The sequence below is a fragment of the Hemitrygon akajei genome, chromosome 7 (genome assembly GCF_048418815.1).
Source record: "Hemitrygon akajei chromosome 7, sHemAka1.3, whole genome shotgun sequence".
NCBI lineage: Eukaryota > Metazoa > Chordata > Chondrichthyes > Myliobatiformes > Dasyatidae > Hemitrygon > Hemitrygon akajei.
Window position 1 is genome coordinate 37,401,888 of NC_133130.1, and position 18,009 is coordinate 37,419,896.

The window sequence follows — 18,009 nt, forward strand, 5'->3', positions numbered from 1 at the left end:
AAAGGATTAAGCTGAGTGGTTCTACATTTTGAAGTGTTCAGAATTAATAGGTGTGTACAACATTCATATCGTGCTTGACAGCACAGATGCAGAGTTGATGTCACCCACATCATTTCTTAAGGCAAGGATGATAGCTTCAAAATGTCCTTTCCCCCATTCAGGACAGTTGAGAAGAAATTTCTCTGAGAATGGTAAATATTTGTTTTTGATGATAAAATTGTTGAAAGACTTGTATATTAAATGAATCATGGCATTGATACAAGTGTAGTAGAGTGGGAGATAGAATTTTCTCTTTCCACTACACTTAGATCAAAAGTATAATTTTTCTGAACAACAAAGCAGACAAAAAGGGCCAGATGCCAACTCCTGCTTCGACTTCTTAACTCATGAAATCTATTTATTGCATGAAGTTGCTATTCCATTTACCCTCTAAACTTGCCAGAGAAAACTAGGTGTTACACATTCACAGGCAAGTCTTTTTTTTGTCTTTGTTAGACTAAACACATTTTAATTTCCTTTGCCAATGAGCTTGTTTCAATTTTTCAGAATTTATTTACTGGAGATTTAAATAGGAAGAAAACTTTCCTTTAGTCTTACAGTGTAATCATTCATTCCCTGCCCTTGTTATATTTTAAGAAAGAAATTTTAAATCAGAAGGCTACATTATACCAGCAGGTGGTGAGGCTTCTTCAATCTGATCAAAATAGACACATCATTACTTTGCCAGCTTACAGAGATCCCAAAAAGAGTAGGCCACATTGGAAATTATCCCTAAATAGGTTACAAACCAAATCCTTTAAAAAATTAATTCAATTCAGTGGGCAGTTATGACAAAAGTACAAAGGAAACATGTCTCTTTCACCACTGACCACAAAATCCAGGTCATTCTTTGCCTGAATTCTTAAGCAAACCTTAAAAGAATAATACAATGTATAATGTTGTCCAAAACACAAATGATTATGACTGCCAGGTTTCAAGGCTATTTTATTCCTTTTCAAGCTTCCTTGACAATCTTCATAAGAAATGAACTAATGTAAAATTTCAGCAATCTGCACATCAATCTTCTTCCTAGCTGATTAGCCGCTAGATTCTTCCAAAACTCAGAACAAACTATATGTCATTTCACACCAAGGAGAAAGCTGTTTAAATCACTGGAATTCTCAACCTCAAAACTTCGGACATTGACTATAATTAAATGAACAACCCTTTCAGCAACTGAAAGATACAATAGACCAGAAAACTAAGTGAACAAGTTAAGTGAGCTAAGACACATACTGCTAATTCCAAGTTCTTTCAGTCTTTCATCTCATCTTCCTGCTGCCCCTTGTCTTTCATTAATCTTTCAGGCAAAGAAATATAATTATACATTTTTATACTGCCCTCATTTATTTGCTGGAATCGACCATTATCTACCCCAAGCAAACACAAGCTATTTACATTACCAGCTACTTCAATGTGATGGACAAAGGAGACTTTATGTGCCCATACCCAGCTGTTGTATCTTGTCCCAGATTCTGTGAGCCAATTCTGTTCTTTCCGTCAAGTGCACTTCTGGAAGCAAGGAGCCACAGCTTCGCAAAAGGAGCAAGGCTTGATTGCCACTGGGACAGCCTGTTCAAAATAAATACATTAAAATTGCACATTAAAGGAAAATAAAAATCAGAGAATATCGTTGGGTCAGAAACAGCGAGCGGAATTTCAAATGAGTGAAAACAGGTAAAAGAATTAAATTCCAATCACATGCAATTCTTAAAGATATCCATATGCTCTTTGTGAAAATAACAACCAAAGATCACTCCACTGAAAATCAAAAATTCCTCTCACAATTGGGATCAGTTACATTTTCTGCAATACTAGTTATCATTTTACAGGTGTCACATGCTAGCTAAACAAGTCACCTGGAAGATTCATAATACATTGCCTGTTACAAACAAAAAAAAACTCAATCATTTAATTTTGTGTTGCACAGCCATTTCAGAGCAAATTCAATTTAGCATTTTTGTGTGGGATAAGAGAAAGATAGTTATCAAACTAACTATATTTAAAGCAACTGCAGTTCGAAAACAGACATTTATTTTCAAAATACAGAGCAAGCATTCCACATAACAAGTCCATATTGATCTAAAGTCAAACAACATTAGGGAAAGTTTATGTACAGGAAATTGTGTACGCTTCTAATGCAGAACTGAGGTCAGCATGAACTTAACTGTGTAATTAGACTGTTGCCCCACAATCCATAGTAGTAATTCTGTTACCTACTTCTCTATTCACCTGATAAATATCATAAATTTATTTCAGCCATACCCCTCCACCAGGTTTTAAAACTTATCACACTTGGATGATCAAAAGGCAGCAAACAAACTAAACTAAATCAGTGAATACATTGAATAAAACCTTCGCTTTCTTCCATGATCCACTGTCATCTCCAATTAGCTATATTCTTCTTCAGCTATTTCTTCCACCCATCACCATTACATTGTCTACCTAGCCCCTCCCAGCTTCTTTCTGCTTCTGCCTATCCCCCCCCCCCTCAGCTTCTTACTTCTTCCACCTTCCCCTCCCAGCTTCTTACTTTTTCCACCTTCCCCTCCCAGTTTTTTTTACTTCAACCCTCTTCACCTGGTCTCACCTATCACCTGGCAGCTCGGACTCCTTCAACTCCTTGACTCCCCCCAACCTTATTATTTGGCTTCTGCCCCCTTTCTTTCCAGTCCTGCTGAAGGGCATCAACCCAAAATGTCGACTGTTAATTTCCCTCCATAGCTGCCTCCTGAGTTCTCCAGCATTTTGTGTGCATTGCTCAATAAAAATACAACTTTACAACTGATTTTAGCTCATGTGGAAATGACTTAGAATGCAGTTCTACTATCAGGTCCAGCTCAAAGGGAAGTATGAATGAGACACTGCAAACTAAATACAGTGAATTCCAGTTAAGTGTGCCTTTCATTAGTCAGGGCAGCCACTTATTTGGGGCAACTCTCAAAGAACAAAAACTAAAACTAGCCAAGATTCCCTTTGTTTATTGAGACACTACACCGCTTAATTGGGACAGGAGACTGTTGCCAAGCAGTTTCTATATAGTGTTGGTCAGGTGTGTTTGTGTGACCATTGGAGAAACTGCATCGTGCTCAGAGCAAACAGCTTTTAAGTAGAGTCAGCTGCATGTGCTTGTGCATTTGGACCAAAAGATGCCAATACAAAGAGCAGTGATTTTTCATAATTATGTGCCAGGAAATTTATTGTGGAATTACGACACTACTTCATGCAGGAAAGAAATGAAGGCAGTCCATTATCTGTCCTAGGTATCTGTGCTGATTTTGTTAATTTACAGTCAAACAAAAGAACACAGCAGCATACAATGATGAATTCCTCCGTCAATAATTAAGAACTAACAGTTTAATAGTACTGTGGTAATATTGGTAATGTTTTCATTTGTCCTATATTTCTTTCAAATACACTATTTATTACTCAGTTAAATAGTAGTTTGTATTTTTTTAATACATTTTTACATATTTTCATGAAACTTCAGCTAATTAGGACAGTTGTTTACTTGGGCCAAAATATACTGGTGCCAATGTGTCCCAATTAACCGAAATCCACTGTATTTTAATTAATTACAACCCATGAGATAATTTCGTAAGCCTTGCCACATTTAGGACACAAAGAGAGAGAGAGTTTTTGAATCACTTTTGAAATTATTTTAAACTGCGTAGTTCAGTAATGACCAGAGAAGAATATGAAAACAAAGAATGAATTTCTGAATGTTAAACGTTACAAGTGTATGTTGGAAACAAAAACAAACCTGTCCGGCAGATGTCATGAAAAATTCGAAGGAGCAAAGTTTTTGTGATGCGACCTGTTCTCCGAACAGAGGAATCGAGCTTATTCAAGGCCCAGTCAAACTGCATGGCCTGCCTAGCTCGAACTGCTGTATTTGGCTCATCTTTGACAAGCGCGCTCTGCTCTGTGGCAACTCCATATGAACGCACATTGCTGTAGAGAGGTCTAGAAAGGCTAAAGAGAAAAAGCAAATTTAATCAGTTGCATACAAATACATCAGCATTATTGACAGTGGTATGTTCTTAACCATAAAGAAACTGCTTGGTTGGAAGAACAAAAGGAGGGTATTAATTGAATGGGAAGAGATGTAGAATGCTGCTGTGGCTAGAGAGGGATGACGACATCCTTGAAAAGGAAGAATGACTAGCATGCAGGTACATCCAATGAAAAGTCAAAAGAAAGTTGCCTTAAGTGGAAAGGGAAGAGAAATAAACATAATGAAGTTTGCTGTAACATTGCAGGGTGTTGGTGCGACTGCAATGAAGCACATTTCTGGGCACCCATACAGCTTTCTCTTTCTTTATTTAATTGCATGTGCGGCCTGAAAACATCCTTTCAATAATTATCCAAAAATATACACCATTTTGCACAATCATTTATGGCAATCATGTTGCATAAATAATGTCGCAAGTTTAAGTTCACTCAGTGAATTGGACATAAAAATCAGCATCAAAACCCCAGTGTCATGATGAAGGAATCTTTTCAGGTGATATTTCACACTAAACAACCACTAGCACTTGAGTGGATGTTAAGCACTCAAAGTACAAAAGACTTAACTAAAAATAGAAAATGATTAAAATTGTTAACAAGTCAGGCAGTATCTGTAGAAAGAGAAAAACGGAGTGAACATTTCAGGACAATAAACTTTCATCGGAACCAATGTCAAAAAAGCTTTCCAGTGTATTGGTTATAATTTAGTTCAACATCTAAAACATGGAGAAACTGCATGCATTTGAAGAAAGTTGACAAATCTGATTTTAGAAACTGCACAAGGGACTCCTTGCTGTCAATTCCAGGAAAAGTTCTGCAAAAGGTCCTCCTCAAAAAGATCAAAACATATAGAGAAATGCATTGTTTGCATCAAATCAAATCAGCAAAGGTTATGCTGGGCAGCCTACAAATATTGACATGCCACCAGTGTCAACACTGCAAGCCCACAACTCTCAAACCCTGACTATGGCTTTGGAATGTGAAAGAAAACAGAACACCCAGAGGCAACCCACACAGTGAATGTCTTTTCTCACTCGCTGCATTGTTTCACAGCTTGAATGAGAAAATGTTCAACTTTCCTTACCTGCATTGTAAAATCATGCTCATGCCAACTTCAAATATTGTGCCTCTGCAAAATCCTCCAAATCCACTGTCTGGCTAAACAAATCACTAACAGTTTCCTCAGCCAGGACATCCCCAGCATTGAAGCTCTAATCATATGATTCCAATGCACTGGCTTACACACTAAACATCTGAAAGAAGCTCCATCTCACTGCACGAGACTTCGAGCAGGATATTCTCACACCTCCTTGCAAAAAAAATTCTAAATTCTACAACCTCAGCAATGGAAATCCGCAGCCTCGACGCAACCAAAATGGAGAAACAGAGCAAGAGGCACCAAGAACTTTGAGTCACCTTGTCAGGAGACATTCGAGTCCAGAGAAAACAACAAAAAGCACACCACCACCAAAACGACACACCCTTCGAGCAAATTCTGCCTTCTACATGGGCAGAGCCTTCAGATCTTCAGCCACAGTCTGCACTGAAAGCAAGTTATTCTCAAGCTCAAGGAATGGTTTTAAGATTATTGTTCTCTCAAAATTACAAATAGAAAACTTATCTTATCATCACATTGCCTTTTGTGATGGAAGGGAAAAATTGCTGATGAATCCATATGAAGGCTCAGCCCAAAATGCTGACTGTCCATTTCCCTCTAGAGAGGCTGCCAAACTCACTCAGTTCCTCTAGCAGTTTGTTTTTTGATCCAAATTTCAGCATCTTCAGTTTTGTGTCCACCTTTTGTGATTGCTTGCTATAAAGTCACTTATTTCTGCAGTACAATAGTGATTACACTAAAAAATTACTTAATGCTAGCACTTCCAATGGACTCACTTTCAAGGACTCTTTATCTCACGTTCTCAATAATAATTATTTATTTATTATTATTTCTTCTTTTTGTATTTGTACAGTTTGTCTTCTGCACTCTGGTTGAATGCCCTAGTTGAGCGGTCTTTCATCAGTTCCATTATGGTTATTTTGCTGAAGATTTATTAGTATGCCCAAAAGAAAATGAAGCTCAGGGTTGTAGACAGATATGTACTTTGATAAAACTTACTTTGAAACTTCAATGTGTTTTAGATGTTGTTATAGATGTGAGAGATGCAATAAAAATTCAAGTGTTTCATTTCTGATACCAATGGTAAAAAAATGTTTCAATTGCTTTTCCTCAAACTTTCCATTGCTCTCCCCAATAGCTTCAACCAAAGGCAATCTTGTTTTAAATTGTATCTTTCCCTGACAGGTGCCCCATCTCAGAACTTTTGATGTACCGTAGATGTCGGATTATAAGCCGCTACTTTTTTCCCATGCTTTGAACAGCATTGAACATAGCGGCTTATAATAAGGTGCGGCTAATAGAAAGTTTTTTCCCATGCCGCCAAAACATTTTGCCTCGTAACAGTAGACCAATAAAATTGATGAGTAGTTCACAGAGGTCCAATGAAATTGTACGATAAATCAAGCGCACTTCACAAATTATTGTAAATCAGCCATTTGTACTCACCCTCATCAACATGGAAAACACTCGAAGAAAAGCATATGATGCAGCTTTTAAGTTAAAGGCAATCAATCTGGCGGTTGAACAAGGAAATCGAGCTGCTGCGCGTAATCTTGGCATACATGAATCGATGGTGAGACGGTGGAGATTTAATTTGGGACTGCCGCTTCAGGTCAGGAATGGCTCACGTGATATTAGACAGCAGTACAAGGGAGGGAGGGAGCGAAACTGAGGATTCCGCTGCACAAAAACAGTAAAACTCGTGTGTGAATGGTATCGGGCCAATAAGGACACAAGTGTCCGATGTTACCAAATACCGGTAGGTATAACAAAGTTTAGCCTTACCAAATATGTGTAGCGAGGGTTTGGTTTGGGGGAAAAAGGAGTATAAATAAGAGCAGAATGTAAGGGGAAGGCAAAACGCGTTCTGCAATAAAGCCACGCTGCACTGTAATCCGGTGTTGGTTGTCTCTCTTCCAAAACGAACACAGGGCAGAATTTGAAGCCCAACACGTGTAATATCTTTCTGTGTAAATATCTCATATTACAAGCGGCCGAAAATTCGGTGCGCCGAAAATCCGGTCCGCCGGAAATCCAGTGCACCGAAAATCCGGTCCGCCGGAAATCCAGTGCGCCGAAAATCCGTTCCGCCTGAAATTCGGTGCGGCCTAAAATCCGAAGCGGCCTGTATAATAAAAAAAATGATTTTATTTCTAAAATTAGAGCCAGCGGCTTTTAATCAGGTGCGCTCTGTAGTCCGGAATCTACGGTATTTATCTTTTGTAAGCATTACTCTTCACTCAGAAGATGAAATAATTACAACTGTAAATCAGTATTTTTGGCCTTCAGGATAGCTCTTCTAAATTAATTTGTCCTTAAAAATGTTTTTGCTCATGACTGCAGCACCTAAGTTGTATTCTGAGCAACACACTCTGACATTCTTGATATATTGAAGGCATCTTATCAGATTCTTTCTCCAGGTCCTCAACTTTTCTCCTAATTTTCTCCAATTACACCTCACAGTTGCTCAGCAAATTCCCCTTGCATTTGTTCCAAGATCATGTACTTGAATCAGAAGTCTTTCCATTCCAAAATATGATGGAAACCATACAAAAATTGACTATCACGAGGAAATCTGCAGATGCTGGAAATTCAAACAACACACACAAAATGCTGGTGGAACACAGCAAGCCAGGCAGCATCTATAAGGAGAAGCACTGTCGACGTTTCGGGCCGAGACCCTTCGTCAGGACTAACTGAAAGGAAAGATAGTAAGAGATTTGAAAGTAGTGGGGGGAGGGGGAAATGCAAAATGATAGAAGACCGGAGGGGGTGGGATGAAGCTAAGAGCTGGAAAGGTGATTGGCGAAAGTGATACAGAGCTAGAGAAGGGAAAGGATCATGGGATGGGAGGACTCAGGAGAAAGAAGGGGGGGGGGAATTAACTATCAATAGTTTTTCCTTCTCCTACTCCTCAGTCTCTTGTGATCAAGGATGAGACAATCTCCAACTGGAAGATACCTATGCATCTTTTAATGAGGGGTAACCATTCTGCACCAGCTATCATATGGCAAAGTCTAGAACCTGGTCTGAAAGCAAGGATGTCCAAGACAACCGGGTACCAGCCTCTACTGCACATGCTCAATCTCTGCACGCACACACACACACCGAGTCTGATCATCCACTCGCCATGAACACAATCTAACACAGTTTTCCTCAGCTCCTCTTGCTTTACCCCAATCTGAATCTGATCCACTCTCAATCGCCCCATCTCTGACTCTTCCCCAACTGCCTCCATTCGTCTCTCAGTGCCCTAGTTCCCATCCCACTCAGCTCTTACCCCCTTCATTTGCCTCGATTCCAATGCACTGCTTTCCAGTCTTTTGCAACCAGCTGCTCACTCCCAACAGCAATTATCACCCAAGTAATTGAAGGAAGGGCAGTGGATTTGTCTATGTTGGCTTTAGCAAAGCATTCAGCAAAATGGCTCATTGGTAGACTGATCCTGAAGATTAAAGCACATGGGATCCATTGAGACTGGGGGATTGGATTCAAAATTGAATTAGCCATAGAGGATGTATGGCAATGGTGGAGGGATGTTACTTTTACTGGAGTCTGTGAGCAGAAATGTTCTGCAAGGATTAGTGCTAGTTTGTGAAATCTAGAAATGATTTGGACAAAGATATAGATGGGCTGATGAGTAATATTGCAGATGACACAAACACTGGCAGAGGCCAGTGAGGAAAGCTGAAGGATACATCAGTTGGAAACGTCGACAGAAAAATGGAAATGAAATGACTTAACCCAGACATACCAGATACGGAATATTGGGCATTGAAATGCAAGAGGAAAGTGAATGGTAGACTTAACTTTATCATTAGGGGCTTTGAGTATAAACACTGGGAAGTCGTTGCAGTTGTTTAATACTTTAGCTGGTTAGTAATATTGTATATCACAAGAAGTACGTGGCAATATGGGAGAGGGAACAAAGGACATTCACCGGCTTGGTGCCTGTATTAGAAAATATTAGCAACGAAGAGAGGTTAGACAAAGTTGGACTGCTTTCTCTAGGGTGCCAGAATCAGGTTTATTATCACCAGCCTAGGACATGAAATTTGTTAACTTAGTAGCAGAAGTTCAATGAAATACACAATCTAGCAAAGAGAGAAAAAAAAATACAACATAATAAATAAACAAGTAAATCTTTTAGGAAGTGGACTCCTGAAGCTGAACAGGCCCTGAGAGACTGCTTCGGTACTACTAACTGGGATGTACTGCAAGGGGGGCTCTGTGGGGGCGTTGAAGAGGTCACTGAATGCACAACGGACTATATTAACTTTTGTGTGGATGCAGTTGTCCCTGTTAGAACTGTTCGCTGCTATCCCAATAATAAGCCCTGGATCACTAGTCACATCAAAGGCCTCCTAAACCAGAAGAAGAGGGCCTTTAAAGATGGTGATCGGTTGGAGCTTAAAAGAGTTCAGAAGGAACTCAGAGTACAGATAAGGGGGGCAAAGGAGCAGTATAGGAGGAAGCTAGAACAAAAGCTGCAGAAAAAAAGCATGAAGGAGGTGTGGGATGGGATGAAGATCATCACCGGATGCGGTGCAAAGCAGGGGGCGAACATAAGTGGAGATGTGGAGAAAGCGAACCAGCTGAACAACTTCTTCAACAGGTTCGACAGCTCAATCTCATCCTCACCGCAGAAATCCACACCAGGCTTACTTCCCTCACAGGAAAATAGCCACTCACAGGAGACCTTGCCCACGCCCAGGATTACGGCTGCACAGGTGGAAGGTCAACTGAGGAAGATCTGTACTAGCAAGGCGGCTGGGCCGGATGGAGTTTCCCCACGATTACTGAGGGCCTGTGCGACTGAGCTGGGAGAACCACTACAGCGCATCTTCAACATGAGCCTGGAGCAGAGAAGAGTACCCAGACAGTGGAAAACATCCTGTATTGTCCCAGTACCGAAGAAACCACAACCAAAGGAGTTGAATGACTTCAGACCTGTTGCCTTGACGTCGCACCTGATGAAGACCATGGAGCGGCTGATAATACAGAATCTGAGGCCACAAACCAGGCACGCCCAGGATCCTCTTCAGTTTGCGTATAAGGAGAAGGTGGGAGTGGAGGATGCTATCACGTATTTGCTGCACAAAACACTCTCTCACCTAGAGGGGGTCAGTTGTGCAGTGAGGATTACATTCCTTGACTTCTCTAGTGCCTTTAACACCATCCAGCCCAAGATCTTAAGGCACAAACTAACGGAGATGGGAGTAGACTCTCACATGGTGGATTGGATAGTGGACTACTTGACAGATAGACCTCAGTATGTGCGGTTGGGAGACTGTAGGTCTGACACGGTGGTCAGCAGCACAGGGGCGCCGCAGGGAACCGTACTCTCTCCGGTCCTGTTCACCCTGTACACATCAGACTTCCAATATAACTTGGAGTCCTGCCATGTGCAGAAGTTCGCTGATGACACTGCCATAGTGGGGTGTGTCAGGAATGGACAGGAGGAGGAGTATAGGAAACTGATACAGGACTTTGTGTTATGGTGCAACTCAAACTACCTGCGTCTCAATATCACCAAGACCAAGGAGATGGTGGTGGACTTTAGGAGATCTAGGCCTCATATGGAGCCAGTGATCATTAATGGAGAATGTGTGGAGCAGGTTAAGACCTACAAGTATCTGGGAGTACAGTTAGATGAGAAGCTAGACTGGACTGCCAACACAGATGCCTTGTGCAGGAAGGCACAGAGTCGAATGTACTTCCTAAGAAGGTTGGCGTCATTCAATGTCTGTAGTGAGATGCTGAAGATGTTCTATAGGTCAGTTGTGGAGAGCGCCCTCTTCTTTGTGGTGGCGTGTTGGGGAGGAAGCATTAAGAAGAGGGACGCCTCACGTCTTAATAAGCTGGTAAGGAAGGCGGGCTCTGTCGTGGGCAAAGTACTGGAGAGTTTAACATCGGTAGCTGAGCGAAGGGCGCTGAGTAGGCTACGGTCAATTATGGATAACTCTGAACATCCTCTACATAGCACCATCCAGAGACAGAGAAGCAGTTTCAGCGACAGGTTACTATCGATGCAATGCTCCTCAGACAGGATGAAGAGGTCAATACTCCCCAATGCCATTAGGCTTTACAATTCTACCGCCAGGACTTAAGAACTTTTTAAAAGCTATTATTAATGCTTTTTGAGATAGTGATTTAGATGTATATCATATTTTTTACTGAGTTAAGTATTGTATGTAATTAGTTTTGCTACAACAAGTGTATGGGACATTGGAAAAAAGTTGAATTTCCCCATGGGGATGAATAAAGTATCTATCTATCTATCTATCTATCAATTACAAATATTGAATAGATTATTAAAGAATGTGCAAAAACAGAAATACTAAATATTAAAAAAAAGTAAGGTAGTGTTTAAAGCTTCGGAATTGGCTGGCAGAGGGGAAGAAGCTGTTCCTGAATCACTGAGTGTGTGCCGTCAGCTTCTGTACCTCCTACCTGATGGTAACAGTGAGAAAAGGGCATGTCCAGGGTGTTGGAGGTCCTTAATAATTGACACTGCCTTTCTGAAACATCACTTCCTAAAGAAGTCCTGGGTACTTTATAGGCTAGTACCCAAGCTGGAGCTCACTAGATTTACAACCTTCTACAGCTTCTTTCAGTCCTGTGCAGTAGCCCCTCCATACCAGACAGTGATGCAGCCTGTCAGAATGCTCTCCACAGTACAACTATAGACGTTTTTGAGTGTATTTGTTGACATGCCGAATCTCTTCAAACCCCTAATAAAGTATTGCCGCTTTCTTGCCTCCTTTATGACTACATTGATATGTTGGGACCAGGTTAGATCCTCAGAGACCTTGACACCCAGGAACTTGAAGCTGCTCACTCTCTCCACTTCTGATCCCTCTATGAAGATTGGTATGTGTTCCTTCATCTTACTCTTCCTGGAGTCCACAATCAGATCCTTCATCTTACTAACATTGAGTGCCAGGTTGTTGCTGCGGCACCATTCCACTAGTTAGCATATCTCACTCTTGTACACCCTCTTGTCACCACCTGAGATTCTACCAACAATGGTTGTATCATCAGCAAATTTATAGATGGTATTTGAGCTATGCCTAGCCACACAGTCATGTGTATACAGAGAGTAGAGCAGTGGGCTAAGCACACACCCCTGAGGCTAAGTACCAACCTAGAATATGAAAATAGGGCAGACAGCCAGAAAATTTTTCCCCAAGTTGGAAAAGTCAAATACTAGAGAACATAGATTTAAAGAGAGAGATGAAAAGCTGAAAGGAAAGATGCAAAGCAGTTACTTTAACACAGAATTTTGTGTGCTTGGAACGCACTGCCAGAGTGGAGATGGAAGCAGATAACAGCAACATTTAAGAGACATGTACACGTCTACGTGAATAGGTAGGTGTTGGAAGGATGATTATGCATGTAAGATTAGTTTAAAATGGCATTATAGTCTGCAGAAACATTACAGAATCATAGAGGTACAACACAGAAACAGGCCCTTAGACATAATTCACGCAACGTTCAATCACTAAATTTACATGAATTCTAGAGTAATCACACTTTTTATTCTTTCAAATTCTCATTTACTCTGCACAGATTTTACAACTTATCCCCCACTAGTATCAATGTATAGAGACAAGCTAACTTCCTAATACACACACTTAGGAAACTCAATGGTCAGAGAATAGGAAAACCCCCACAAACAGCACCCAAGGTCAGGAATAAAACCAGGTCTAAGATGCTCTGAGTCAGATGCACTACTGTACCATCCATGGATTTGTTCAGGGAAAATCACACCTGTCTAATCCGTTGGCCTTGTACAAGGAGTTGAATCGATGAAGAACTAGCATGTTTATGTATTTGGATTTCCAGATGTTTTTGACAAAGCCCCAGAAGGAAGGGTTGACAGGATTAGAGTACATAGAATTGGAGGTAAAGTACACAGAAAGAATGAGTATCAGTTACAGAACATGAAGCAACCTTCCCAGGTTGGCAGGTTGCAAAGTGGCATTCCTCAGTGATTGATGCTGGGACCTAACATGTATTGTCAGACCAAACCACAGTCTGCACTGCCATCTCCATCAACCCGTTCCTCCTTCTGTTCTCCCCCTCCCTAAAACACGAAACAATCAACCACCAGGCGCAAGGACAGCTTCTACCCCACTGTTTTAAGACAATTGAATAGTTCCTTGGTACAATAAGATGGACTTCTCACAATCCACCTCATACCTTGCACCGTATTGTTTACCTACACCGCACTTTTGCAGTAGATATTACACTTTCTTCTGCATGCTGTTATTGCTTTACCTTGTACTAAAAATTTGAGAAGGTAAACTCTGATCTCAAGCCTCCAGAGCCTTGCAGCAATACCCACTCATGGGGAAGGCTTCAGGAATAAACCCACAGGGAAAAATCCAGAGCTGGAGTCCCGAAGGCAGTCCGACATTGAGTTCAATGCTGACTGGCAACTCCTGAGATGCAACCGATACCAAACTGTATCGGTCTCTGCCATTCCTTCTGGTTCAATCATGTGGAGGGGGGAGCTAGCTACATGGGCAACAGCTTGCTCTCCATATCATACTGCCCAGGCTTGTGTATCTTGACAGCTAGGATGCAATATCCATGGTCAACTCTGACTGAAAGAGGCCTCAGACCCCAGTACTACCTCAATGCATTGTCATGTATTGATGTCTGAACAGTGTGCGAGTCACCCTGAAGGTTAACTTGCAGGTTGACGGTGGTAAAACAAGTGCAATGTTAGCATTCATTCCAAGAGGGCTAGAATACAAGAGCAAGGATATGATGCTGAGGCTTTATAAGGCACTGGTGAGGCCTCACATGAGTACTGTGAAGAGTTTTGGGCCACTCATTTCAGAAAAGATGTGCTGGCATTGGAGAAGGTCCAGAGGAGGGTCACAAGGATTCCAGGAATGAAAGGGTTATCATACGAGGTATGTTTGATAGCTCTGGGTCTACACTTGCTGGAATTCAGAAGGATGAGGGGAGATCTCATTGAAACCTTTCGAACATTGAAAGACCTTGACAGCGTAGATGTGGAAAGGATGTTTCCCATGGTGGGAGAGTCTAGGCCATGAGGGCACAGCCTCAGGATAGAGGGGCGCCCTTTCAAAACATAGATGTAGAGAAATTTCTTTAGCCAAAGGGTGGTGAATTTGTGGTCACATGTAGCTGTGGAGGCCAGGTGGTTGGGTGTATTTAAGGCAGAAACTGATAAGTTCTTGATTGGACATGGCATCAAAGAAAAAAAAAAGGATCAGGCATGATTGAATGGCGGAGCAGACTCAATGGGCCAGATGGCCTTATTCTGGTCCTATGTCTGATGTTTTTTTCACTATGCCTTGGCACGTGTGACAAAAATAAACCAATTCTGATTCCTCTCAAAGCAGGATATACAGTATCTGCCATTTTACCCCTTCCTTTCCCACATCCAGGGGCCCAACAGCAATTTGCTTGCATTAAGCAAGATGTTGTTCCTTAAGTTTTCGTTCAGGCACCTGCAGCCTCCCAAACTCAAGAACTTCAGGTAACTTGCTGATTGTGTTAGAACTGGCCAGTCCTTATTGGTCAACCATATAGATTCAGTTTTCTCCTCCACTGACACATGATCTACTGGACAATCCTGAGAACTTTTTCTGTCCTGTGTTCTTTTGCTCCAAATGTTCTCATTAACAGCTTACCACTTTGGCTTCAGTCCATGAGAAGGATTCTCTTTAACCTCACCTGCCAATCTCTATCCTCTCAGCAATGTAAAATGTTAATTTTTTCTCCTACCCAGTTGAGATGAAGGGTCTTCATCTTGAAACATTAACTGTTTATTTTTGCACTGAGTACACCGCTGAGTATTTTCAGCATCCAGAACTTGATTGATTTCTCCTTTGCTAATTGGCTCCCAGATTTTAACACAGCCCTGATCCAAACATGGATCAAAGAGCCAAACAACAGAAGTGAGGCAAGAGTGACTGCCATGACATCAAAGCAGCAAGGCTACCAAGGTAAAACTGGAGGCACTGTGCACAAGGAGAAAGTACTTCTGTGAGTTGTATCAAAGACTGTTGTGGCTGTCACAGAACAATCAATCCCAACCCTGGTATATCACCGGGAGTTTCTCAAGGCAACACCCCAGGCCCAATCATCTTCAGCAGTTGCATCAATGAACCTTGCTTTGCACATAAAGTCAAGAAGTGGGGAAGGTTTGTTGGCTTGTGGCAATGTTCAGTTGCCATCTGAAACCCTCAGCAGCCCATGTGCACAAGCGACAAGAGCTAGACAACATCCAACTAACACATGTAACATTAAAGTACCAGACAATGAGAAGCTCCAATTACACATATTTAACTACCTACCCTTGTCATCAAGCAGAACCATTTCTACTGACAGAAGGGGTAAAGGTAAGTCGCTTTGGCAGATGGGCCTCATCAGCAGAGGCTGGCAGCTCTTCCAAGAGGAGGAAACCTCTGCTGCCTTACAGCTATACCCACTCGTGGGGGAAGCTCTGGAGCTGCAGTCCCACGTTTAAGTTCAATGCTGACTGGCAACTGCTGTGACATCACTGTTGCCAAATCAACCTACCGTTCCTTTGGATTAATTAGCTACAGGGAGAGGGGGGAGCTTGCTACATGGGCAGCAGTTTGCTCTCCAAGTCATATTGTCCTGGCTTGCATATCATGTTAATGCAACAATTCCACCAACAGAAGACTTTCTACCCATCAGCCAATAACATTAGCATCTCTAGGGGCCCCATTATCAACAGACTGAAGATCGACAGAAATATAAGCATTACATCTGCAGGAGCAAGACAGACAGGAGGTCCTGCAATAACTGACTCACCCCCTAACACCCCACACCCCAAAGAAACAGCATTCCACTATTTACAAGTCAAAAATCACAAATCAGGAGAATGGAATATTCTCCACTTGCTGGATGAGTACACTGTTGCCAACCCCACAGAGGTTCAATCCATTTAATAGAAACATAGAAAATGGGTGGAGTAGGCCATTCGGCCCTTCAAGCCTGCACCGCCATTCAGTATGATCAAAGATACACCCTCTAGGGTACTTGATACACCCTCTATCAATTCCACCACCATCTGCAAACATTGTCCAGGCTGCTCTAGTAACACCCATCAAACCCCTGATCTTACACTGCCAGAAGGAAAAAGGCAGAAGATAATGAGAATGCCTCTAAGTTTCCCTATTCTCCAAATATCACATTCTCCTCACTTGAATATTATCACCAAGTCTACATTAGAGAGCTTCTTAACCAACAGTGGAAGGACTACACCAGTTTCAAGCAGCAGTTTACTATCACCTTCTCAAGGGCAAAACAGTGATGCCCAGATTCTGAAACTGAATTCATGAAATACTGGTAAATGGAGCTGTAAAACGGGAAATAAGCAGAAATGTTGAAAACATACCAACAAAGTTTTGTAAGGTAGGGGTGCAGCGTGGGAGGACGAAGGGAAGCTCCCCTGGAGTGAGTATATATCCCTTGACAGGTAATAAACAACCTGAGTCGAAGTCAATAGCCTCATGCCCAGCCCTGGATATCGGGTACTAAACCCACGGGGTCCCAAGGTCAGAGGCTACATGTGCAGCAGAAGTAACCGGGGCTCCAGCAATCAGTTAAGTAACTTACAAGATTCAAAAGGTAAAACCAAATGATGTGAGACTACCGTCGGTAACTTTTCAACTCACTGACCAGGAACCTACAGCTGACGCCGGCCATTCGGCGCATCAGTCACAACCTGACCCGCGGCCCGGTCTCCCAACCTCTCCACCCGGATACCGACTCACCTGACCACCGGACAACTGGCACGGCGCCCTGCAATGGCGGGCGCTCCCTGCCTAAACCCTGGGGTGAGTCCCAGGCGAAGGAAACGTGAAACTGGCAATCGCCTCACCAACCGCGCCGACCGTACCAGCGCCGCCATGTTTCTGAGAGGGGGGAGGGCGGTCTCGGTCACGTGGTGCGCAAAGGTCACAGCGCGAAACCAAGTGTCACCGTGGGTTTATTTTCGCTCTTTCCCTTAAAGAACTTTAAACAATTCTAAGTACTAGAAACTCACTTCAGTCCACAAAATTAACTTTCCCTTTGATGTTTTAGACATATATTGTTTGATATTCAATCCTAGTACTTCGTAAAGTAGATAGATCACCCCCTTGGATTTGGTGGAGACGCCACTGTCGGCCAACTAACTGTTTCCCCGGAGTTCGCACACACGGCCCGGCGTCTCGGAGGCTGTCTTTTAAATGCGGTCCGACCAGCGTTATTTCCGGGGACAGGTTGCAGCAAGCATCTCAGCATCTCGTCCACCATCCTATCCTGAACACCCTGCAGAGAAGGTGAACATCCTCCATGGATAAAATTTGGAACCAGTTTCAGCCACTACCCCCATAAGTGGCCTGACCATCACTTTAGGAGAATATTAGAGCAATACTGAAACGGAATCAATCCCCCGAATTCAATGAATTATGCTTTCCTATATATGCACTGCCACTGTCAAACCATCCATGGGCGTATCCTTGGTCCCTCCGTTCCTCAATACAACACTTCACATTTGCCTTGATTGGAATTCAGTGGTCCTAAAGGACGTTTCCAGGTACTCAGCACACCGATCCGAGATATGTCACCGGCCTCGAACAAGCAAATCGAGTCCGGTGGAGCAGACCCATGGCTCGGTTCTACAGTCCCTAGCTAAACCCACACTCACTGCACTGGTTCGGAGTCACCCTTGAGGCTTGCTGCTCAGAGATTGTTTTCCATCCCAGCCCATCCAACACCTACCCCAACCAGGTAGCTGTTGAACAGCGAGCCGCCTTGTGCCATTTGTGATGATTAAACTTAAA

At 42.4% G+C, this 18,009-nt stretch overlaps 1 protein-coding gene across 1 annotated transcript in view; it reads right to left on the minus strand.

Moving 5' to 3' along the window:
- lrpprc (leucine-rich pentatricopeptide repeat containing) overlaps positions 1–17,115 on the minus strand; it is a 138,596-nt gene extending 121,481 nt beyond the window's left edge. The window contains exons 1-3 of the mRNA XM_073050655.1: positions 16,957–17,115; positions 3,803–4,014; positions 1,489–1,611 (exon numbers count right to left, since the gene is read on the minus strand). Coding sequence (XP_072906756.1) covers positions 1,489–1,611; positions 3,803–4,014; positions 16,957–17,093 — 472 coding nt within the window. The 5' untranslated portion in view covers positions 17,094–17,115. The remainder of the gene's footprint in view (positions 1–1,488; positions 1,612–3,802; positions 4,015–16,956) is intronic.
- Between the last annotated feature and the right edge of the window lie 894 nt (positions 17,116–18,009).